Raw genomic sequence first — 25,762 nt, forward strand, 5'->3', positions numbered from 1 at the left:
CACACACACACACACACACACACACGATAGATAAGGTTTGCTCTGTTCTTGATAAATCCCTGCACTAAGGAAGTGAGAGATGGCTTGAATCAACTGAAGAGGGCAGAGAGATACATCTGAGGATGCTGCACTTACAAATAGCCCGCAGTCATCCTGCCCTGCTGCTGACAATAACTCATGGCTCTACAGAAGCTGCACACACTCTCCAGTGGACAGTCTCACACCAAAGGGCATATAGCTTGTGTAAGCTGTAATTATCAAAAATAAATAAGCATTTGTCAGAGCACTGATGGAAAGTTGAAATATTTATATGGCAGCCCTTAAAATGCAGAGAAAAGCTATTTTAAACACGTTCTGAGCCATGGGTTGCTTAGTCCTGAATGAGCAGGGGAGCATGGATTCAGATGAATCTAGAAACAGGCACTGTAATTCCCATCAAAGAAGCTACCATTGTTTTGTCCTTGGTGATAGATTAAAATACGAATCTAGATTAGTAAAGTGATCAAGCTGTGTCCTGTGTCGGGACACATAAGATGCATAGATATTAAAGCACCCCACAGTGTGAGCGTCGTCCAGAGAGAGAAGTCACTGCTCACCATTACCAGGTGCTTTCTTCTTCAAATTTGTAGCTGATATTATCTGCAGGTGCTCCTGTGGGCTTATCAGAGCACGGAAGTAATGGTCCCATGAGGGCTCTTCTGTCTTCCACCTGGATGGGAGTACTTGTAGGATGTCATTTCTTTAAGACACATTCTGATTTTAGGGATGTGAAAATGGTTTTTTTTTTTAAAGATGTGTTGCCTTGGAACTGACAAAATGTAACATTGTGGTAAGGGTAGGGGTTGGGAGGAAAAGGAAAGAGATGTTTATATCAGACTAATGTGACTGGGGTGACATCCATACAAGAGCAGACAGAATGCCTATAAGAACAGTTTAGCTGGCTCTGACAGAAGACTAGCCAGTTGGGACACAGTGGTGTCCTTGGAAAAGATGAGGGGGAAATTCAGAATGAAGGAGGGACATTCAAAAGTGGCCAGCTAAATTCCCAACTTCTGTGGTCCTGCGGGTCTACTGCACAGTCAAAAGGCTTCCCCAGGACTCAATTAAACGAGGAGCAGCATCCCTCTTCCAGAAGGTCCTCAACACACTTGGTCCTTCGTATCCAAAGGTTTCATGTCTGCAGATTCAACTAACACAACCTCAAGTCACTTGGGAAGAGTCTCAGTGAGAGACTGTCTACACCCTACTCCAGGCATGAGGGCATGCCTGCGGAGAACTGTCTTAATGAAACTAATCGGTGTGGGAAAGCCCAGTGTGGGCAGCACCAATCCCTAGGTGGGAGTGCTGAACTTTTCAAGTGGAGAAATGAAGCTGAGCAGAAGCAAGAAGTAAGCATGCGTACATTCATCTCCCTGTGCGATGCCATGTGACCAGCTATCACAGGCTTCTGCCACTGTGACTTCCCCACAGTGATGGAATGTAGCCTGGAACTATGAGCCAGCATACATTTTCTACAGAGATGCTTTTTGTTGGGGTATTTTTATCATAGCAACAAAAATGGAATTAGAATGGACTATAAATTAAAATTTTGAAAAAAATTACATCAATGCTAAAAATGTATTTTTCTTGTCATGATTCTATAAACAATATAAAATAACAGTATATAATGGCCTTTATATTGTATGGGGCATTTGAATAATGCAGAGATGATTAAAGCATACAAAAGGATTGCATAGGATTGCAAACACCCTGCCATTTTTGACCCAATGCTCGAACAGCCCCAGATTTGATTATGTGGGGTGGAATCCCAGAACAATCCTAGGCTTGGCTGTAGAGATTTGTTCATTGCGTGTTGTCATGGTTGAACGTATGAAGGAATAGGCACGAGTTAGATTTTCTATGACCCCAGATAACGTCTGCTCTTTTCCCTTCCCACTCCAGAGAAACTGGAGAGTGAGAAGCTCAACGTGGCAGAGGTTACCCAGTCGGAGATCGCCCAGAAGCAAAAGCTACAGACTGTGCTGGAGAAGATCAATGAGACCTTGAAGCTTCCTCCCAGGAGCATCAAGTGGAACGTAGACTGTGAGTCGGGAGAGGAGGACCATGCAGCAACACCAGCCCTAATGTGTCCCCACCATTCCTAAATAACCTGGGATGCAACTTTGTTTCTCTTTGAGAAATACCTTTCACAGGAAAGATAGTCTATCATATAGACCCTTGGGGGTGGAAATAATAAAATGTCCAGGTCTGTGCCCCTTTGTCTGGAAGGTTCTGTGCCGCTAGGTCAGCTGGGTAAGGAAAGGATACATCCCTGGAGCCCCTTCTGAGACCCACACAGCCTGCTGAGAGCAATGCTATCTCCAGCACGTAGGAACTCGGGGAAGCTGAGGGCCACAGGCCCACACAACTGAGAAGCCAAGAGTGAGGCTGCAGTTCTGCCCACACCCTGTCACTTCTACTCTGCTCCTCAGAAGGAGCAACGATACCTCGGAGGTCCTAAACACTAGAAAATGGTTTGCTTTAATGTTTTATTTACTAGAGAGATAGAGAGAAACAGGGACAGAGAGACAGACAGACCGATAGACAGACCGACCGACACATAGCAGGGAAGGGGGAATGTTCATGCCATGGTACAGATCTGGAGGACAAGACACAACTTTATAGAGTCAGTTCTCTTCTTTCGCCTTTACATGGATTCATTTGCTTGACTGCTTCTACTCGGCTTGAATTCTTCTCCACTTGCATAGTTCAGGACTCCTGCGTAGGGAATAGTGCCCCCCATACTGGCTGGAGTCTTGCAACTATGAGGTCACTTACAGTGAAGGCGGATCTTTTCCTTTCCTAGGTTTGAAAGCATAATTTTTAACTCTCCTAAAGGGGGGGGGAATCCATTTAAAGTCTTATAAACGAGATGGGTAACCTCTGCCACATTTCTATTATGTCAGTTAGCTTAGAGTCGACCAGAAATACCCACAGGCCAAGCCAGTGCACCCAGTCTTTTATTGAGACTCTTCTTCCCGGGTGATTCTGATTCTAGGTTGTGTCAAGTTGACAAAGGCATTCACCAAGCTTTACAGTAAGCACCTATACACACTGAAGCATCTTTCCACCCCTAGAACAGGATTTTTTTTTTAAGTTCCACCTTTCACTGGTAGTATAACTCAAAGATTTCAGAAAAATATAGACCATTTATTCTTTTTTAATACTTTCTATATGCATAGGTGTTTTGCCTGATGCAAAGCCCACAAAGGCAACAGGGGGTGTCAGATCCCCTGGGCCTGGAGCTCCCAAACAGTTGTGAGCTGCTGTGTGGGTAGTGGGGATCAAACCTCAGTCCTCTGGAAGAGCAACTAGTGCTCTGAACCTCTGGGCTGTCTCCCCAGCCCTGAGAACATTCATTCTTTTGCTGCCTCAAGAGTGTGCCTTGGCATCTAATATAAACTGGAACTTAGATTCAACAGTAAGTCAATGGGTCACATGACACTAGCAGTGACAGTCAATGCCTAGTCGGGGAGTTTCCTGATTTTTCTCTTTGTAAAGAAACAAATGCAGATTTTATACAGTGCAACTAAAATAGTTAGACCATGTTTGGATCTAAGTATTAGATCTCCCTCCCCAGTCACAGTGACCTCATAGCTGCCGGGAACTGTCTCCTGTCCTCCTTTCTGACATCTGACATTGGAGCCAAATCACCCAATACCTCCTTCAGCATAATTATACCATTGCTGGCATAGAACAGTGTGATAAGCTGGGAACAGGGCATTCTCTGCTTAGCCAAAGTCACCTGAGGGTTGAGGACAGGACCTGGCTTTAGGCCCCAAAGGCTGCCCTGCTAAGGAGCTCTATTTCCCTGTGCCCCTGGGAAATTAAATCATATTCAGAAAAGGACATATGAGGCTGGGCATATGACTTATTGGATAAAGTTTGCCTCACAAGCCTTGGAATGAGCCCCAGTACCCATATTTAAAAAAAAATTAAAGCTCAGAGTAGTGCCACTTCCCTGTAATTTCAGCACTGATGGGGCAGAGACAGGAGAGCTCTGGAGTTCTCTGGCCAACCCTGGCTAAGTGTGTCACTGAACTCCAGATTCAGTGAGAGATACTGTCTCAAAAAACAAGTTAGATGGAGCCTTGAGGAACACACTTGACCACCTGATTTTGACCTCTGGCCTCACACATATATAAAATGCACACGTGCATGCGGGCACACACACACACACACACACACACACGCTTTGCAAGCTGGTTGCTAATATGGGATGGATTTTGTTGGATATCTTTGCTGTCTCTCTGTTTACTTCTTGTGAATTCCTCTCCCTGGCTAGATCTCCAGAATGGAGATGGATTAGTGGGTCAGAAGGGATAATTATTCTCTTGGCTGCTCCCTGTGCTGCCTCAGGGCATCAAGAAGAGCTGGAGCTTGTTTACAAGAAGAAGCAGTGTGTTCTAGAAGGAACAGAGCAGGCACAACTCACAGGGAGAAGTTCTCTCCTTTCTCTCTAATCAGGCCTGGCTGTGCATTTGGGGACACGGTGTCACCTTTATGCTCAGGACAAGGGTGCAGGGACAGACTGCTGAGTTACCAAGGTCTTTGATCTAGGACTTTAAGGATTTTTTTCTTTCCTGTTCACAAATAGTATTTTTTTATTATTGAAAATTTAGAAAATGCCAGTGTATAAAAACACATTTGGATGTTAATATCCATTTTAATCCTCGCAGCACCCATTCACCCAGCTCAGGTAATCCTTTTCACCACCCTCGTCTCCTAGATGGGAAAATCAAGGCACAGAGGACGTATGACTCTATGAACGTTATTATACCAGGGTCAGAGATTTTAGTGTCTTTGTTATCACTGTCCCAGAGCAAGGACGAGTGACTGGTACACTTGATGTCCCTGGAAGGAACACTGCTGTCCTGCTTACAGAGTGATGAACAGTGGAGCCAGGAATCTGTTTCAGAAAGCCAGCTGCAGAGCCAGGCTGTGTATTGAGCCTGTGTGCGAGGCCTCCATAGCTGCCTACCTAGAGATGGATCCTGAAAATTTTAGAGTATTACTGTAAGGTGTGTCTGTCTGGCCATCTGTGTGTGTCTGCGTGTGTAATAAAGAGTGTCTAAAACAGGCTTTTTGTTCCCTCACATATGAATACACGTTTGTGCATGTATGGATAGTAATCTCCCTGTATCCAAAGGGGATGTCTTTCAACATCCCAGGGGGTGCCTGCACTGTGGATAGCTGCAGACATTGCATGGGCACAGACACGCAAATAGAACAATAGCTTTCCCATCTTTTTCATTATTTTAAGTTAGCTCACAAAGTCCCGAGTCACGCTGTGCCCTTTCATACCTGTGTGTCACTCCCTTGCTCTAACTCCTCCTCCTCTCCTACTACTCTCTCCCACCTTCCTGCCCCTCTCTTGCTCGTCTCCTCCCTCACCCCAGAGAGTACCTCATTCTGTTTTCACATCACATCTATCCCGTTCCCTCTTTTCTCCCGTCTTTTAAGATCTCACCCTCCTCCTTCTCCTCCATCCTACCTCACACGAATGCACACGAATTCGTGTACACACACATGCACACACACACAGAGAGAGAGAGAGACAGAGACAGAGAGAGAGAGAGAGAGAGAGAGAGAGAGAGAGAGAGAGAGAGAGAGCCGTAGCTCATTTCACCTATTGATCTCCAGTTGTATCCATTTGCCCGCAAACTTTTTTTTTTTTTTTTGGTTTGGTTTTTCGAGACAGAGTTTCTCTGTGTAGCCCTGGCTGTCCTGGAATTCACTCTGTAGACCAGGCTAGCCTCGAACTCTCGAACTCAGAAATCCGCCTGCCTCTGCCTCCCAAGTGCTGGGATTAAAGGCGTGCGCCACCACCGCCCAGCTTGCCCGCAAACTTCATAACTTCATTTTTCGCTATAGCTGAATTAAATTGTATCATCGTATACATACACTGTGTCTGTCCATCTGTTGATGGACATCAAGGCCAGTTCCGTTTCCTGACTATTGTGAGTAGTGCAGCAGTAAGCATGGATGTGCAAGCATCTCCGTAGCATGTCAACGTAGCGTCTTCGGGTTACACCCAGGAGTGACCTAGCTGTCGAGTAAGGTAGTTGTACTTTTAGTTTTTTGAGGAACCACCGTGCTGATTTCTGTAGTGGCCCCACCAGTGTCCACTCTCACCAGTGTCCACTCCCAGCTGTGGACTTTGTGGGGAATGAGGCTTCCTCATTCCCCATAGCCTCACTGGGGTTCGTTGTTTGTTCTCCTGGTGGTAGTCATTCTAACTGGATAGAATCTCACAGTGTTGCATTGCCCTGATGGTTAAGGAAGTTCAACACCTTTTCATTCATTCATTCATATATATATATATATTTATATATATATATATATATATATATGAAATATATTATATGTGTATTGGCCATTTGTATTTCCCTTGAGAAATGTCAGATTCAGAAATATTCAGTATATTTATCCATCTGTTGATTGGATGATTTAGAGGGTAGAGTGATGTTTAATTCTTTAAGGTTCTTCACAGATGCTACATCTTATGGCGTAGGAACTAGCAAGGTTTTCTCCCATTCTGTAGCCTGTTTTCTCATGCTGATAGATTGTTTCCTCTGCTCTGCAGACATTTTTAATTTCCCACAGTCCCATTTTTCAGTTCATGGGGTCATTTCCTGTGCCACTGGATGCTTTGTGGGAAGTCTTCGTCTATGCCTACATAGAAGTCTTTTACTTGGGTTTTCTTCTAGCAGCCTCAACCTTTCAGGTCTCACGTTAAGATCTTTGATCATTTTGAGCTGATTGGTCCACAAGGTGAGAGATCCAGATCTGGTTTCATTCTTTTACAAGGGGTTGGTTATTGGCTTTCCCAGCATCCTATGTTAAAGAGGCATTTTTTTTCCTCCAGTGTATGCTTTTTACATCCTGTTGAAAACCAGGTGACTGTAGCCATGCTGGTTTGCTTCCTGGTGTTCTACACTCTCCTATTGGTCTATAAGTTTGTTTTTGTGTTCCTGCTATTGATGCCTTTCCTAACCCAACAACACACTTATCACACACAATGGCTACCACACTTGTCCCTTAACAAAATTAACATGAAGGGCTGGAGAGATGGCTCAGCAGTTAAGAGCTGCTCTTTTAAAGGACTAGGTTCAGTTCCCAGCACCCACATGGCATCTCATAACCATCTGTAACCCCAGCAACAGGAAATCTGATATCCTCCTGTGGTCTCTGTAGATACCAGTCACACACATTGTGCACAGACAGACATGAAGGCAGGCAAAACATCCACACATGTGGAGTAAATAAATAAATCTGATTTTTAAATGAGCAGGAATATTCTTTCTCACAATTAAATAGAATATGCATTCTTATTATAGCTATCAGAGTCTCAGTACTCAGGTTTTTCTCTATTGTTGAATTCTCTCCCTTTAACTTAAAGGCAGCCCTTCATGCCTTCACTTCAGCATGTCTGCATTGCCAGCCTCACTGTTCTCATGCCCTGGGGACATCATTAAGTACAACAGTCATGATACTACTGAGGCAGCCTGATGCTGGATATGACCACCAGGTGACTAGCGGAGGAGTTGCATCCATGGTGTTGAGATTCTGGATAAGGAATAGTTCGTGTCTTGATCAAGACAGAGCGACTCAGCTCAAGGTTTCATCTCAGAACCCAAAATGGTTTTATACTCCTTTTCAAGTGCTGATCACAAGTACATGTTTGTACACATGTGTGTGTGTGTGTGTGTGTGTACACCTACATGTATGTGCATGTAGATGTGCATGGTTCATGGTCTTGTCTTGTGTCTGTGGAGTTTCCCTTCAATTAATTCATATTGATACTTAGCTGACATTGTCTTGACTGTGCTTTTCTTTTTGTGCAAGGGTTCTGTTATGTGGCTATATCATAGTTTTGAAAGGCCGTGATTGATGCATATGTTAGGTCCAGGCTCAAGATTAGAAGGAGAAACTCAAACACAGCTGGAAGAAAAGAAGCAGAAATGGGTGGGCCACAGTTAAGACTTAAAGGCCTTCATTGTCTTGTCGTCCTTTCACGGTCTCTGCTATTGGCATTTAGACCAGAAGATTTCTCTGCTTAGGAGGGAGAGAGGGGACAGGGGAAAAAATAAAAAATAACTTCAGGGGCCAGTGAAATGGCTCAACAGGTAAAGGTGTTTGCCACCAAACTTGACAAACTGAGTTCAATCCCCAGAACTCACCACATGATGGAAGGTGATATTCAGCCCGCAAACGTTATCCCTTGATTTCCATGTATGTGCCATGTGTAGGGTATGCCCCCTATACAATTAATCAAGAAAAAAATTAAAATGAGTTTTGGGGGAAAAAAGCTTCAAGAGCCTAAGGTAGTAGGGTAACAAGTTCAAGGCCAGGTTGGGCTACATAGAATGTTCTGGAGCCACCAGAACTACATGGTAAGAACTGTGTAGTTTTGTTGTCTCTCAACAACAAAAGCAAACTTGGAGGCCCCTGATCTACACCACACTCCACCTGGGTATGGGTGTTTCCCAGGGTTTTGCTTTTGATGCTGATGTCTGACACAGAGGCTAGCATCCTTGTCCACATTCTCTGTATGTCTACATGGAATTATCTCTTCTGAATAACATCCCCTGGAGGACACAGCATTTGTTGAAAGGATCTGACCTCTGTCTGATACCTTTGATGTCACTTACCGAGGTGATATACAGGAACACCAGGCAATCAGGACTTGGCTGACCTGAACTTTTCCAACATCAAGTTTGTCATTAAAAGCAAGAGGGCCTCAAGTGTGTTTACAGCCTCCAGGATCCAACCTGGGGATGATAGAATAACCCTGACTGAAAGAGCAAACCCTGGTTATCTTCATGACAGTGCCATGTTAGTGGCCCAGTCCCAACCAGGAGCCACTTTGTAGGCGGTCACTGAAGGTCAGAGTCAGTGCACAGCACTTTCCAGATCTGAATCTTCTGGAAAGCCAGGTGTGCTGCTTGGGGCCATGTTGAGCCACCACTGGCCATGAGGAGACACTGCCTGTGGAGCAGCCTTGATGAGGAATGGTGCTAACAATGTCAAGGGACAGTCTGAATCATTTCCTTAAATGGTGGCTTCTCAAAACTTCTAAAGCAGACTTTTTGACCCAGGGAAGACAAATGACAGCCTGACAACCCTGTGCAAGTGACATACACACATGGTACTCTGGATTTTCCCTTAAATGTCCCTGTAATGAAGAGCCATGAAGCTAGTAGGGCCGCACAGGCAGGCAAGGGCCTGAAGAGTCTGCCCTTTTATGAGACAGGAAGAGAGAGGGTTGGCATGCCCTGATTGCCTCCATGCCAGGGACTTTCTCATAAGTTATAATAAAAAATACCAGTCATTCCTGGCCACCTGCAGTGTTCCAGGGGCTCTGCCTTTGTTAATGTTGGAAGTCTTTACAGTGTATATGTCCACCTGGAAAATGTCATCCGAAATGGTAAAGGCTCAGTGGTCAGAGTAGCCCAGTAAACAGATAACAAAGTCACATTCAAGTTCTAGTCTGCCTGACTGTGTAAGCCACATGAGTCAGTATGTAGCCCATCTACTGAGAAAGCTACACAGGCAGTGGTGGCGCACGCCTTTAATCCCAGCACTTGGGAGGAAGAGGCAGGCGGATTTCTGAGTTTGAGGCCAGCCTGGTCTACAGAGTGAGTTCCAGGACAGCCAGGGCTATAAAGAGAAACTCTGTCTCGAAGAGAGAGAGAGAGAGAGAGAGAGAGAGAGAGAGAGAGAGAACCAGAAGGGCCTAGCCTTCAGCAGCATAAGTGTTTTAGTATGGGCACAGGGTGAGGCAACTGTGGAAGACACTTGGGTTTGCTTGAGAACATAGACTACACCCACATTTTAAGGCATAAGCTGCCAAACTTTTTGAGTGATTCTCATGATTCTTCTAGAGAAGTTGACTCTGGACAGAGGAAGAGACTCAGGACTTCTGACTCGGTATCTCTTGATTAAAGAAAGGTTTGTGAACAGCCTGCAACACGGGATGTGGTACCAATCCAGTGTTCTGTTCCCTGACAGGTGGGGAGGGAGTGGATGCAGATGAGAACAGGGGCCTGGGTAGAGAGAGTTCTCCGAGCTGCAGACTCAGTCAGTGCTCCTGAGGAACCTCAAGTAGAGTAGAGATGCTATGTTGGAAATCTACCAATCATAGCACCCAAGAAGGAACCGAGGGAGCGCGGTCGTAAGTTGAGAGGGTTGGAGTAGGAGGAACAGGTGGTGTTGAGGGAATTCTCTGATGCTTAGGGTACAACAGGAGACACTGAGGAAGGTACTGCTGTAATCTCAATAGATACCTATCCTGCCTAGAATCTGAAGATTCTCATTTCCTGATCTTGTATTTCAGCTGTTCATGCCAAGAACCTGGTTGCCATCCTCCACCTGCTGGTTGCTCTTTCTCAGTATTTCCGGGCACCAATCCGACTCCCAGATCATGTTTCTATCCAAGTGGTTGTGGTTCAGGTAAGATGCCCGCTACCCTATACATGTGCACCCTTAAGTCACAGAGGCTGAGCCGAGCAAGAGTCAAAGCATGTTGAGTAGATGCTTCCAAGGACAGCTGGGTGAAGGCTAAGTGGACTTGGTTGTGCTGTGTGCTGGGAGATATCCAGCACCTGCTGCCTTACGCTCAGTAACTGTGAAGAGAATGAAAGGTTGTGGGCTTGTGTGTAGTGTAGCTTTGTGTGAGTATGTGTCTGGGCTTTACATGGATTTGCTGGAAGAGTCTCTGTGCAACATATGGCTGCAAGTGTATAGTGTATTTGTTCATGAGGTGTGTAGAGTTGAACATGAAAAAAGGCATTTGTATGTGTCATGCACGTTCTCGACAAGCTTTGGAAAATCATGGTTTTGGTCGAGTGTCATACAAGCATTGTGTGTGAAGGAATGAGAGAGAGAGAGAGAGAGAGAGAGAGAGAGTAGTGTATATGAGGAAGTATGTGTTCAACCACATGTGTGTGCATGTGAAGAGTGTGTTCAAGCATGTGTATGTTTGAGTACATATCAGTGAGTGAGGATATGTGTGTGTATATGTGTGTTTAATTGCATGTATGGGAAATAGGTGCATGTGAAAAGGATTGTATGTGTGTAAGGGAATGTGTGTGTTCAAGCATGTGAAGGGGATAAACGTATGTGTATATGTATGTGTGTAAGTTCATATATAGGGAGGGAGTGTTGTGTGTTCAAGGATGTGTGTGTGTGTGTGTGTGTGTGTGTATGCATGTTTATACCCTTTGCTGCTGCTGCTGCTTCTCAGTCCCCAAGCAAAGGCCAACTAGGTCCTCAAGTTCAGACTGTTGGATGGAGTTTTCCTTCACATATGACCACATAATTTCCACAATGAAAGTGCGATCTCTCTCCCCATGGCTAGATTACTCTGCTCCTGACCCAGTTAAATACTCAAATGCAGTTTTATTTTCCAACTTCATGCCCATTTAAACAAAAGGTCATCGTTGTGCTTGCTCGTCTCTGGTGTTTTTTGTTTTTTTCCATATAAGTATGCATTGAAAGGGTGCACACAAGCCCCCGAGGCATCCAGGGTTCTGCAACAGACAACAGGAGGCAGCTCTGCCTTCAGTTAGTAGGAGAAAAGAAGGCTTTTGGGCTGGTTAACTGTGCCAGATCAGGTCAGGCCTGTTTACAGGACAAAAGAGCTTTGAGCTTGCGGGTCAGATGGTAACTGGAGGGGAGCATTGACAATTGTGCTCCTAAGCAACGGAGCACTCCTGCCCTAATGAGAAAGTCTTTCTTCCACACCGACTGGCACTCAACTCTGCAAAGCATCATAAAGCTGTAATAGGAATAGGGCGCGCGTTGGCGCTGCCTTCAAGGAGACAAGATGACACAGACAGGCAGAGGACTGTCCTTGACAGGGCTGAGCTGTGTGGTTCAGACCCTTAAGTGTGGCTGATAGACAGGTACTCAGAATCCTTGCCATTGAGCTCTGCCTTTGTGCCCAGCGTTTTGTGGCCAACCCAGAGCATCCTGGAACAAGTGTCTTCTTAAAGAGCCTACACCGTCTCTGCTTCGTTATCCTTGCCAGCCAATAACACACAAGTTCATTTTGTGTTTTGACATGCTGCCATGGGAAAGAGAGGGATGGATGGTAGATGGTGGAGCACAGAGGGTTTTGAGGTCAGTTAAACTGCTATGGAATACACAAAGCCATAAAAGGCACAACACCAAAAGCGAGCAGAGATGTTCCTGAGTAAGCCAGCCTTTCACGTCTTCTACAACTACTTTCCTTCTGTGACTTACCTGCCTTCCAGTGCTCTATCTGTCAATTTATTGAATATTTTAGTTGTCTTTCTGACCAGGTAAGGTAAACAGGTCTCCAACAAAAATAACAAAACTTACCTGTTGCTTTACTAGAAACAAAAGGAAAAAAAAAATGTCAGCAGCAGAGTTGGTGGGAGACTGCTATTTTGAAACAGTGGTCCCTGCAAGCTCGCGTCTCAGACCTTATTTTGAGCTCAATTATCAGCCATCAGGAGCAGTTTGGGGTTTAATTCCTGCTGCAGGGACTTTTGTTAGGGTGAGGGCATGGGAAAAGTGTTACACAAAGTGCTGTGTATGTGTGTGTCTGCGCGCGCGCATGTGTGCGTGTTTTGTGTGTTTGTGTATATGTGTATGCGTACGTGTGTTCGTGTTTGTGTGTGTGTGTGTGTGTGTGTTAGGAATTACAGGGTGATCATTAGCATTATCAGGAGAAGAGGCTCAGAAGCAGGATTCAGAACTGACAGAAAATGCCCGTTGTAATAGTGTACGACCTAGAAGGACAAGGCAGGAGGATTGCTGTGAGTTTGAGGCTAGCCCAGACTATCTAAATAAATTCCAGGTCAGCCTGGGCTACATAGTGAGGCCCTGTTTTAAAACAAAAGCAAATCTAGAGAAAGTGAGACCCTAAGGTGAAGAGCGATCTCCCTAGGCAGAAGTAGTGATAGGTGCTCTGTGGGCTGCCAGTGGGGGCTCCGTAACACCCACTTCCTTCCCAGCTATAGGAGAGTGTTTTTTTTACAGTGTATGAACTGGAAAGTCAGAGTTTCTGTCTGACTGTGGCCTCCCAAGTCGAGGATTCAATGAGTCCCATGGGAAAATTGGGCACGTTTCAAAACTGAATTTTGAACAAATCTTGATCTCCTACCCCAACCTGTCCCTTTCCACTTCCACTTTCTCTTCCACTTTGATTGCCCCTTCCTCCTCTAATCCAGAGACTCCAGAGACTCCAGTCTGCCTTTCTTTCTGCAAAAGGGTTCCCCAGGGTCATATTGTCTGTGGCTATTGTTTCTGGAAGTTTGGGAGGAAGGCTCCAGAAGGCATGGCTCATCTGGTCCTCCCGAACTGAGGTCCCTCCTTTATTTGATGGGGAAGGGGTTGGACTGAGGCAAGGTTTCATTCTGTAGTCCAGGCTGGACCCAAACTCTCAGTCCTCCTGCTTTAGCCTCCAATGTGCTGGGATGAAATGTGTGCCACCATATCCTGGCTCAGAGGCCCCTTCTTAACATTCATTTTGGCTTTGGAACAGTTGCTCTGACAGCCTTTATATGATGCCCAGACTGTTCTGCAAGGGTCTGCTGCTGGCTGCAGAGGGACCTGGTAGTGAGCCTTCCTCCTGGCATCCATCCAATGGTCCTAAGGAACCCTTGTGCTCCTTCATTGGCTCCAAGTTCAACTCTCCAGCCACCACTACCCCCAGTAGGAGCTTCCCAGAAACTAATGGCAGCCACCTCCCCCTAGAATGACCTCTCCCCGGGGTCCAGCTGTCCCCAGAGTTTCCTCCCCTTGAAAAGTATCTCTGACCATCTAGCTGGAAGTCCACATAATATTGAAGGCCAACCTGGACTACATGAGCCCCTGTCTTTGAAAAGAACAGAGAGAGAAGAGGAGGAGGAGGAAGAGGAGGAGGAAAGAAATTGGCTGGACAAGGCTCAAAGTGGTTGCTTTTCTCAGAGTAGCATGTACGCTGCTCACTCACAGTCACCATGCCAGCACCAGGTGGAGCCTGCTGGAGCTAGAGGGACCTGAGCTAGAGAGACTTGAGAATGTCACCCTTTGACTCAGCAAAACTGTGCCAGTGACTCACTCCATAGACTAGTGCTTGCTCTCAGCCTTGCTTCTATAAACTTCTTTGTGCCATGGGCAGCAGTCAATGCAGAGAGATTCCTAACTGGTCAGTGTTCCGCCCTAAGTGAGATGTCTATACTAATCCTCGCCAGGCTCATGGAATGTCAACCAAGGCCAGGCAGAAAGAGTCGAAGAACCAGAGGATGAGTATCCGTGCTATGTAATGCTGGCTTCTGTGGTGTGGCCCCTGCACGTATGACTCTCATGACAGCTGTGTCTGCCTTCATAAGGTCGAGCCAGTCAGCATTTCAGCTTGACTGACACAGGGCCTCACAGGGCTCCATCCTTCACTAAGGAGCTCCTGACCAGTGATGGCTGCTAAGAGAAGGGGACTCATTTTTCTCTGAGGGGCCCATGACCTCTGGTAGGTTACCCATGTTCACATGGATGACCTCACATGCGTGTGCACACAGGCAATAGTAATGGGCCAGTGGGATATACATAGACATGAAGGTTGGGGCGGGAAGTATTGAGAGGGTCCAGGGTGAGGAAAGAGTAGATAGGATCATGGCACATTGTATACATGTGTGAAATTATCAAAGAATACATTAAAACTATTCAGAAAATTAAAAGAGCTCCATGGCTATTGGGTAAAAAGCAAAGCAAACTAAGTCCTCTATGCCTCCAGATTCTCAAAGCTGCCTTACAAACTTCCTGTACAGTCACAAGGCTCTGCTGCTCAAAGTGGCCGCCCTGCGGGGCCCCAGCTGGAGGCAGGCACACCCAGCCTTCATTTCCATTCGGTTTGCTGTGCCTCACTCCCTAAGGCAAGCAGCTGACTTCCGACAAATCTTCAATAAAGAAAGGCAGGCTTCACCATCCAGGAATCAGCCTACTTGTTTGGACCAAACACCAATTGCACTCCGCCATGATGGTGCGCGCAGCCAGGTGTTCCCAAATCACTGCATTTCCCCTTCTTGAATCTTCTCATCTCTTGACCCTCTTATGAAACACCAGTAACCTTCTCTATGGCAGGAATGCCAACCAATGTTTCTGTATTGCTAAAGCCTGTTTTGTTCTCCTCTCTTCTCCATTTTAGAAACGAGAAGGGATCCTCCAGTCTCGACAAATCCAAGAGGAAATAACTGGTAACACAGAGTATGTCAACACCATTGTTGCCAGCGAGTCTGTAATGGAACACAGATGTTTCTCTGAAATTCACCCATTTGCTGATATTTAGTTTTCATTTATTGGGATTGCAGGAGGGATTAAGCTGCGGCCGATGATTATAGCTTAGCCTTTTCCATGCATTCAAAACATGCCTCTTGCTGCTTAAGGTACAGCCTTGGGTGGGGAAACAGGGAAAGAAGAATTAGCCATGATTGAAATTTTCTAATTTTGTGGCACTCCAGGAAAAAAGCATCCCCCCCCCAAAAAAAAAAGCCAACCAGTACGAAATCATGTGGTAGACAGGAGGCCAATCTGAATTGTTAATCTTCAAAAAGATGACTCCCCCCCCACCCTTCTTAAATCTGATTTATTTGGTCACATGCCATGATCCAGAAAGCACTCCCTACTTTACAGATGTCTTTTGAGTTTTGGTTCGATTTGACTATCCTATTTGTTTTTAGAATTTTGAAGATGAGGAAATAGAAAGGTTTGCCACAAGAGTGGGAAGATGGTTCCATTGACAAAATGCTTGTCACACAAACATGCCTGAGTCCCAATCCCCAGCGTCTGAGCTAAAGGCCAGATACAGCTGTGTGCACCTCTTATCCCACTACTGGGGAGGCAGAGACAGGAAACTCCTGAGACTCACTGGCCAAACAGCCCAGCCAAATCAGCAAGGTTCAGGTACAATGAGAAACCCTGTCTCAAAACTAAAGTGAAATACACTGGATGTTGGCCTGTGGTCTCCACTTGAGCACTCTCCAACCAAGAGCGACATGGGTCAGATCTGTGGCTATGGTGAGCATAGTGATTTCAAAAAGGCCTGGGAATGGGTAGAGGTAGAGAATGGCCCTTCCCACTATTCCTGTCATATGACTTGTGGAGAGCCCATCATGAAGCCTCCCCATCTCCCCCAACCCCACTCTAGTCACCAGTAGTCACATGGTCGGCAGGATGCTGGCAAGATGCCAGATGCCTTTGGCATGACTTTGAGGCTTAAGAGGCAAAACCATCTCAGGTCCAGCTTCACTGTCCTACCTGGATCTCCCATCCCATGAGGGATGCTTTGTACCCACTGTCTCATCTTCTGGAAAAGAGAACAGAACAAACAGGGGAGTGTCCTGGGAGAAACTACTGGACTTGGGACATGGAGGCAGTTAAGATTCTAAAGGAGTCTTTTCAGCTGTGCATTAGGGTTTTATGGTCCCCATTTCTCTGCTGCAAAAAAAAAACATGGGTGAAGCCTTCATAAGGACAGCCCAGTACAGTTTGTGCAGGTCTTTTCTGTACTCTGGTGCAGCAGGGGTGTCCCCTACCCCAGGGCTATGAAGGAAGCCAAAGGCTAGTCCATCTAGTTGGCTTCTACAGCTTCACCATTCTGTGTAGGAAAACCACACACAAATAGTCATGTAGTTGGTGTTAGGTGTGCAAGTGAATTAAGTATATCGTAAAATTCCTAAGAGCCAGACATGTACTAAGAAAAGAATGAGGTCATCGAGAAGGCTCAGGTAAAGGTGCTTGCTTCCAAGCCCGAGTTCAATTCCCCAGGATCCACATTGTAGAAGGGAAAAACCAATTCCTGCAAGTTGTCCTCTGACTTACACATGCACACACACACACACACACACACACACACGCATGCACACACACATATGCATACATGCACACACAAACTGCAATATTTGTTTTAATATTTAGGACATTCACAGTGCACTAGAAATTATAATAAAATCTTTCTAGGTGCCGAATGCTCAGAGCACTCATTATTTTCATTTTAGAAATGAAAAGATCCAGAGACCAGAGAGGTTTAAGAGCTTGCCTGAAGTCACACAGCATCTAAAACGGGTTTGTCCTCTGACCTGTCTCTGGTGCTTATGCTCTTAGGACATGACTGGTTTTTTGCCAATAAGTGAAGTTCCAGTTTCTGTCCTCTCTGAGGCACTGTCCTGGAGCAGTGATGAGTGTCACTTGGGGGCATCACAGGATGGCCAGGAGCAAGACAAAGCTGACCTGCAAGCAGTCAGCCACAGAACCTGGTCAGTGAAACTTCTCGAAGGTTGCTCAGACCTCGTCGAGAAGTGTCTTAAGCCTCTGCTCCAGCGTTCTCTCTGACCTCCAGGGAAGAACGAGCACTTAAGCGTTGCTGTGGTACATCCTGCACTAATACCAGTAATCTTCCTGAACATGGCATAAGAGTCTCTGGGAATAATTGGAGACAGCATGGGACCAAGTACCAGAGAAGGTAGCTTTTTGAATTTGACCAAGGCCAGGTTGGCAGCAACGTGTTCTCTATGTTGTTTGTTTTTGGAGACAAGGTCTCAAGTAGTCCAGGCTGACTCCAAACTCAAACCTGCCACATAAGTGAATTCTTTCTCTTTTTCTTCCAGGGCCCTTTCCGGAAGGCATGGTGAGTGTCATGAGCTTGTCTGGCTTCTGTGGCCTCAGTGAAGCTAGTTGGTTCTGTTGTCTAATGTGTGTCTGTCCCAGCTCGGGACACACTGGCCGGGTGGGGAAGGTCAGCTTAGCGACTAGAAGAACACTCACTCGTCAGCATAGATCTGGCCTCAGCAGAGCAGACTTACCCTGTGCCTGGCATGGAAGTTTAGGAAGACATGTTTGAACACACTTGAGGGGCAGTCCCCTGCCTGCTTCCTCTAAGTTCGCATCACAGATCCAATCTCTCAGAACTTTAGGCTTGTTTGTAGAGTCTTCAAGGGTCAAAGATCTCTCTCTCTCTCTCTCTCTCTCTCTCTCTCTCTCTCTCTCTCTGTCTCTCTCTCTCTGTCTCTCTCTCTGTATGTGTGACACATATACACACATGTGCAAGTACACACAGAGAAAACACACAAAGACACACACACACACCCCTTCCTAGCAGTCTTACCTTTGCTCATCAGTGCTCAAAAGGCTGGCTTTGGGTCACAGACCCTCCCCAAGCCAGCTTGCTTCTGGAAACCTTCCCGACTCCTGCCCTCATGCCCTTCCACTAGATCACCTCTGGGTCTAGGAATCTGGCACCACATCAAGAAAATGCCCTGCCAGGAGCATGGCTTGGCTACGTTCTGCCAGCCTCATACTTACTTACCTCATGAAATACTTTTATTCTACTTAAAACTGCATTGGGAGAACAATGTTGAAATCTATAGAACACATGTCTTTCATACCTACCATGCACCTGAGGAAAGCTTATCTTTCAGATGATGTTTTGTAGAAGGGGAAACTGAGGAGCTAACAGACTTGAAACCCCCCAGAGAGAGACTCTTGTTCTGTCCTGGAAGGCATTGGACTCCTGTCCCCTCAGCTCTGCTCCTACCAGGATAATTGTCTTGAAAATTAGCCAAAACAGTTTGGTATTTAAATAACTAATGACTAGAGATGTCAGAAACACTTTAGAACCATGCCTGCATTGGGATATGGTGAGATAGAAGTGAGGAGAAAGGACCAAGCCCAGGTCAGCTGCTTAGAAATATGTCACCTGATGGACATACAGACAAGGGCCCTGGTAAGGCTCAGCCAGCGATTCCCCCATGGTAACCAGTTAACTACATGCTTTCCCGCATGGTGTATGTTTCCATTTCAGAACGTGATGCCTTTGACACGCTGTTTGACCATGCACCAGACAAGCTCAATGTGGTGAAGAAGGTAGGTCTATGATTCTAGAGGCGGAAAGGATAGAACCCCACAGTGTGCACGGAAACCCCAGCTCGCATGGGGGGTGTCCTGGACATTTTTTCCCCGCTCTTCAACACTGGTTAGTCATCCAGGACCCATCTTCTCCCAGCAGGATGCCTACCCTACCTTCCTGCTCACAGTGACTCAAACTTTCTCTGCCCTTCCTACAGAACCCTTTCTCTCGCTGGGCACAGGAGGCAGTACCAAAGCAGAGATCAACAAGAAGGACCCAGAGGGTCATTCTGCCTCTTGCCCTCTTCTTAATTCTCCTTCTGCCCCCACTGACCCCAAATCAGATATTCAACCTGTCATCCTGTCTCTCAGGGCTCCCCTGTCCCTTTCAGCTAAAACCCTGTTTATCACGTGGGCTGCCTAACCTAGAGCCCGTGCCTCTCCCTGTGACCCCAGGGCGCTTTCACATGTGGAGATCTCTACCTTGGTACCTTTGCATTTCTCTTTCAGACCCTCATCACGTTTGTGAACAAGCATCTGAATAAACTGAACTTGGAGGTCACAGAACTGGAGACGCAGGTGGGTGACAGCTCCAGACCCAGAGCTTTCCAGCAGAGGGTTGGGATGTGAGATATATTCTCAGAGAGATGAACCGGATGGGAATCTTCCCCCAGCTGATTTTAGAAACATTTTGGGAAAGGATTCTGTTTACTCTATATGTGACATATGACACATGGCCAAGATCACTCCCTCCACCTCTGAATATCTCCCTCTGAACAAGTAGTCTCAGATCACCACTGTCCACGGATGCAACGCAGACAGTTTTAGCACTGGGGCCTTATATTCGTCTGTTTAGTGGGGGATCATGAAGTGATATTGGCTGGTTTGGAGCAATGGGTTTGTGTCACGGTTAGAGGACAGTCACCACCCTCCTGTCACCTGCCCTGTGTTTAATTGTCTGTTCTATCCTCCAGCCCCTCTTTAACACTCATTCATTCTTGGAAGGACATCAGCGGGGTTTTATTGCTGCCTTGTTCTTTGATAATTTCATATATGTATATAATATATTTAGATCATTTCCATCCCTACTCCCTCACCCCAGCTCTTCCCAGATAGCCCCACCCTTCTCCCAATTTTATATCCTCCTCTTCTTTTCTTTTTTTTTTTTAATAAATAACCTACCAAGTCCAGTTAGAGCTGTCCATATGCACATGGGTATAGGGACATTCAGTGGACCAGAGGCAACCTTCCAAAAAGCCACACCTTGGAAGAAATGTCACTGTCCTCCCTCCCGCAGCCATCAACTGCCAGTAGCTCCTCAGCTAGTGCACTGTAAGCCCCCCTCCCTTCAGGCTGGCAGTGGTGATTTTGAAACGTACCAAGCAAATGATCTGTAGGCCATCCAGACTGTTCACTGTCCACACCAGCCTTCCTTGGGAGACACTGTTTCTGGCATTTGTCTTATTAGCCCCACTATCGTGATAAAAGAGACTACCAAGCTGGTATCTACTGGGCTCTAGCTAGAATCTGCTACAGTCATTTGTACCTTAGTACTTAATAGCTAAGCTGTGATTTGTACACCCCAACTCCCCCATCCTCTCATTCTGAGTGAACCTCAGCTCCTGACTTGCACCTAAGTGTGAGCAGCTCCTGCCTTCTGTAGAGCTCTCTTCTTGTATGTCCGAACTCTGGGGCAATCTGGAACAGTGCTAGAACAGCAGCTAGAGTTGTATGTCTGAACTCTGGGGCAATCTGGAACTTCCCCGTGACTCAGAGCCAGGGCTGCTCTGTGAGAGGATGCTGCTTGGCACTCCGGCATCTGTCCACAGGTCCACCTCATTCCCACCTAGTCTGCAGACCCAGCAGATGGGGAGCCACCATCTGTCTCTCCCTCTGAGCAGAGTCATCTAGCCCGCCTGTCTCATAGACTGGTTGCACTCCACCTTAGCCTACTTCAGTCACAGCCAGACAGGCTTGCTGCTTGCCTCACTACAGAGGGCTCCGAATCTCCATAGAGATTCTGAGCTCTCCTCTGCCGGACCCTCCCAGGTGGAACAGGATGCCAGGCACAGGCCACACCTGGCTGATGTGACCCGGGAGAGTATGGAACACTACCTCAGTTCCAGCTGGGCTTGAGGCCACTGTCTTCTGTGTTGCTCTAGGAAGTTTAATGAAGATGCTCTAGACCCAGACACTAGCTGCTAGTTCCTTCCATTCCCTTATAGGGCGGCAGCAGGAAGTGTGACTTGCAAACTCTAGCAAAAAATGTGTGGTGGCCCAGCATCCTCTGAGGGGTGCTAGGATATCAGATAAGCATCTGACTGAGACATCTATGCTCACCTTTGAACACTGAATCCTTCCAAAATCCACTCAACCCAGGCCATCACTGCCTCGATCACCCAGGACACGCAACTCGCCTCCCTCGAACAAAGCACTCTGCTCTTAGCTCAAGAGTCTGGTCCTTTGGCTCAGTTTCCCAACCCCAGTACAGACCTCAAGGCCCTTTCTGTGGTCCTTAAGAGAGTTCTGTCCAGTCAGCAAAGAATACCAATTGCTTTGTCGTTTTCCAGATAGCAAAGGCAGTAGTGCTTAGTAAGTGCTACCTACATACCAAACAGGTCCTCAAGTGCTTATATGTTATATATAGTCCTCATGCTAGCCCTATGGAACAGCCATGACACTGATGCACCCCCACTTTAAAAATGAGAAAAATATGGTGCAGAGACAGTGCAGGTCCCACAGCTAGAATGTAGGGTTAGAATTAGAACCAGCATATCTGGCAGCCACACTGGGCTGCCTCCGGAATTCTGAGGGAGGGACACAGAAACCAGACCTGGAGGGACACACAAGCTGGGTCTGGGTGATGCCACCATGTTCTCCATACCAACAGCAAAAGTAACTCCAAAGCCCTCAGGTCACTCTCCTTGCCCATCATCTGTCATTCCACCTGACAACTCCATGCAGTAGTGTCCCTCCCAGTAGGCAGGGTGGCCTTCCCCTGCACCTTACTTTTCTCACCTGTAAAGTGGGGTACATCAGTTTGATGTCCATTCCACGAGATTAGCTGAGGACTAAGCTAGGTAACACATGGGGCAGCCTCCACATTGCCTCCCCTGTGGAGCCCACCCCCTCCAGCTACTTGCCCCGCCCCTCGTGACTCTCTCTCACCATTAGCCTGCCATCTGAGGTGGCTTTGGGTAGATTGATGCCAGACTGATGAAGGAATGCTGACACCTGGCTCTCCATGCAGTTTGCAGATGGGGTCTACCTGGTACTGCTCATGGGGCTCCTGGAGGGCTACTTTGTACCCCTGCACAGCTTCTTCCTGACCCCGGACAGCTTTGAACAGAAGGTAAGGGGGAGGGGACTTGGGGAATCCATAGTCTGCGTTCAGCCCACCTGTACTGGGCCTGTCTAGGAAGAGATAGATGTGGCCCCCTGGCCAGGCCTTTGCTGGTTGGAGATGGAGCCTCTCTAGTGACAGCTGGGCTTGGCATGAGCCACCTGCAGACTCTGAGCATCCTGGACACTGTTCCTTGCCCTTTGTTTATCCCTGCCTCCCTATCCCTGAGCTCCTGCAGATACACAGCCAGCCTTGTCTCTGTCAGAGATGACAGGGAAGGTAGTTCCTGGACGTTAGCACTGAGGCCCTTGGCCAGGCTGGCTCATTTTTTGCAATGTGTCTGTGTGTCTGTGTCTATGTGCTGTGTGTTTAGGTCCTACGGAGGCCAGAAAAGGGCACGGAATCCCTTGGAGCTGGCAGTTGTGAGCCACATGGGTGCTAAGAACAAAACTTAGGCCCTCTTAACTGATGAGCCATCTTTCCAACCCTGATTCTTCTCTGTTCGGGGGAGGGCGCCATTTGATATGAGGTGATACTGTAGTCCAGACTGCTGGAACTTACAGTACTCTTGCCTTAGCCTCCTAAATACTGGAATTACAGAAGAGAGAGAGAGAGAGAGAGAGAGAGAGAGAGAGAGAGAGAGACAGAGAGAGACAGAGAGAGACTGAGAGACAGAGAGAGACATAGAGACACAGAGAGAGAGACAGAGACACAGTGAGACAGACAGAGACAGAGAGATGGGGGGCTATAAATTGAGCAGAGATACATCTCCAGCCCTTTTAAGAACTGGTGACTATTTTGTTTTGGGCTAGCCTGACTCTGCATCCCCTCAGGGGCCTTGTTATCCTACTTGACTAGAAAAAGGCATTTGGTTCGAGATGGAGGTCCCCTTGAACATGCCTTGTCATCTGACTCAAGCAAACGAATGCACTGTTATCCTGAGCTTGAAGTCCTGACAACCAATGCAGGGATGGAGTAGGATGGAAAAAGCCCCTGTGGTACTAGCTAAGATCATCATGGCCGCTCTCAGCACAACCAGCACATTTCTGTAGCCAGAGATACCTCAGCCTCAGGCCCACAGCTATGATGTAAGGCTCCTAAGATCTCCAGGGACATATCCTGGAGTCCTGAAATCATAGGATCCTAGGGTCCTGGGGTCTTGGGGTCCAGAAGGTATACAATGACATATCCAGTGTATCTGTCTTGCCAGGTCCTGAATGTCTCCTTTGCCTTTGAGCTCATGCAAGATGGAGGGCTGGAAAAGCCTAAACCTCGGCCAGAAGGTACTTTGCCCTTCCCTGGGTTTGTGACAGTGGAGTGGGAATTTGTTTGTGGGGTCTGGGTGACAAATATAGTAATCTCTCAATATATATGGGCAGTTTGTTCTAAAACCCTCTAAGGACCTGTTTAGTACAGATGGAGGCTCTCTGTCTCTCTCTGTATCTCTCCCTTCCCCTCTATCTCCCTCTGTCTCTCTTTCCCCATCTATCTCTGTCTCTGTCTCTCTGTCTCTCTGTCTCTCTGTCTCACTGTCACTGAGTGTGCACACATGTGCGTGCCTATGTACCTGTATGTACACAGAGGCCAGAGCAGACCAATGCGTATCCTCCTCTATCACTTTCCACCTTATTTCTTTGAGGCATAGTCTCTCCTTGAGCCTGGGACCTTTGGGTTCATTTTGGTTTTGTTTTCCCCAGCGTGTGTGCATCTGCATGTGTGCATCTGAGGGTGTCGCCATTAGTCGTTATCCTATTATGCACTCTTGCTGCCACTTGCTGCAGTTTTTCATGTAGTCAGTCCTGCCAAGTAGACACTGGGCTGCAGATAATGTCTGTCAAGTTGGAACTCTGAGGAGATGACCATCCACAGAGCCTTGTGCTTGCACCTTCCTCGTCACTAAAAGCAAAGGTTGTGGCTCCTACACCATGTTGCTTTGCTGCCTCCAACCCAAGATCTGCCTTCCATCTACAAGATGCCTGCACCTACATCTAGCCAGCCTGAGACCCTTCACATCATCATACACAGTAAAGAGAAGATCACCCCTACCCTTAAGGCTCTTGACACCAACCAGAGGAAGGAAAGCATCATTAGCTGGCCAGATAGCATGAGAGTCATGAGAGTTGTTGAAGTAGGGTACAATGGAGGCTGTGTGGCTGGGTACGTAAGAAACAGTGTGATTGACCCAAAGACAGTCAGAATATAACAGAAGGTCTGGCAAGAGCTGTGCCAGGATGAAGGAATGAGCCACAGGCCCAGTTACGGAGAGGGACCTTAGTTTGTGACTCCTACAGGCCCAGATACTATCAGCTACGGTTAATAAAGCTCAATGCTTTATTCCTTTTAATTCCTACCTTGTCCCATGTCCATGGTTACCTCTAAGGGAGGACCTTTAGAGTGACAGTGCTCCCCAGGAGCATTCTCCCTGGCAAGGCCAGATTCTCCATCCTGATGCCCCTATGGATGCAGCAGCCCCAGCACCTGCCTTGAGTGCACTAGCTTCATTTTCTGGTCCTCTGGGTCATGACTGAGCCCTCTCTCCAGCCCCAGCTTCACTTTCTGTGGTTGGCTCCTTAAGCTGCTTCATGGAAACTTCCAGCCTGCAGGCTGGAAAGGCTTGTCCTGATATGTTGGTGTTTGGGCCTTTGTTTCCCTCTGGACAGGGAGGACTTTCCCAGTGTCAATCTATAGGACTGTTTTGGTATATAGATGAGGTTTCAAATGTGATTATTGACGCACTTAATCTGAAACTTCTCAAGCGATGTCAGTGGAAAAACACATGTATCTTATTTGTTGTTGCCCTGGGCATTGTGCCCATGCAGAAAATTTCCAGGCTCTAGTAAAGGGGGGCTGAAGTGGTGTTCTGCGAGGCTGGACTTAGTGAGCAGCAGATCCCAGCTTTCCCTCTGGCTTCCATGCTTTTTCCTAGGAGAGGTTTCCTAGTCTACACTGGGGTGTGGTTTCCTAGTCTACACTGCAGGCATTGCAAGTTCATTGAAGATGTCTCCAGATCAAAACACCTTGATAGAGGCATTTCTCGCGGCAAGATGCTGAGGTCAGGAGTCCTCAGAGCTCTGCAGTCCCCATATTGCATCTTAGTCTTCTGCTACCAGGCTTCAGAGCTTCTCGGTGCTCTAACACGCTTAAGCTGAGGGTGAGCACCACATTCACAGCCAATGGAGTGGCTGGAATACCGGGTGAGGAACCCACCTAAGGGCACAGGGCTGTAACCCTCAGAACATGAGAGGCAGAGGTAGGAGGATTGCAGGCTCAAGGCCTTGGATTTAGAGAGTGATTCCAGGCCAGCCTGAGCTACATAGACCATTCAAGTCCAACCTGGGCAATTTAGTGAGAGCCTGCCTGCCTGCCTCTAATTAACATATAAAATGAAGGCTGTGGATATAGCTCAGTAGTAGGTCACTTGTATAGGACCTGGGTTTAATATCCCAGATAGGTGAGAGAAGAAAGGAAAGGAGGAGAGGAAGGGAGGGGAGGGAAGGAAAATCAAGGAGGAGAAATGAGAATGGGGAATTT

General features: G+C 47.0%; 1 protein-coding gene across 1 annotated transcript in view; it reads left to right on the forward strand.

Annotated features, from left to right (window-relative positions):
• Parva (parvin alpha) overlaps window positions 1-25,762 on the forward strand; it is a 152,141-nt gene that overhangs the window by 118,444 nt on the left and 7,935 nt on the right. The window contains exons 5-12 of the mRNA XM_028768050.1: window positions 1,942-2,082; window positions 10,379-10,494; window positions 15,194-15,252; window positions 17,652-17,671; window positions 18,845-18,906; window positions 19,399-19,467; window positions 22,139-22,240; window positions 23,442-23,514. Of these exons, the coding sequence (XP_028623883.1) occupies window positions 1,942-2,082; window positions 10,379-10,494; window positions 15,194-15,252; window positions 17,652-17,671; window positions 18,845-18,906; window positions 19,399-19,467; window positions 22,139-22,240; window positions 23,442-23,514 (642 nt within the window). The remainder of the gene's footprint in view (window positions 1-1,941; window positions 2,083-10,378; window positions 10,495-15,193; window positions 15,253-17,651; window positions 17,672-18,844; window positions 18,907-19,398; window positions 19,468-22,138; window positions 22,241-23,441; window positions 23,515-25,762) is intronic.

The sequence above is a fragment of the Grammomys surdaster genome, unplaced genomic scaffold, assembly GCF_004785775.1.
Source record: "Grammomys surdaster isolate TR1022 unplaced genomic scaffold, NIH_TR_1.0 184, whole genome shotgun sequence".
Lineage (NCBI taxonomy): Eukaryota > Metazoa > Chordata > Mammalia > Rodentia > Muridae > Grammomys > Grammomys surdaster.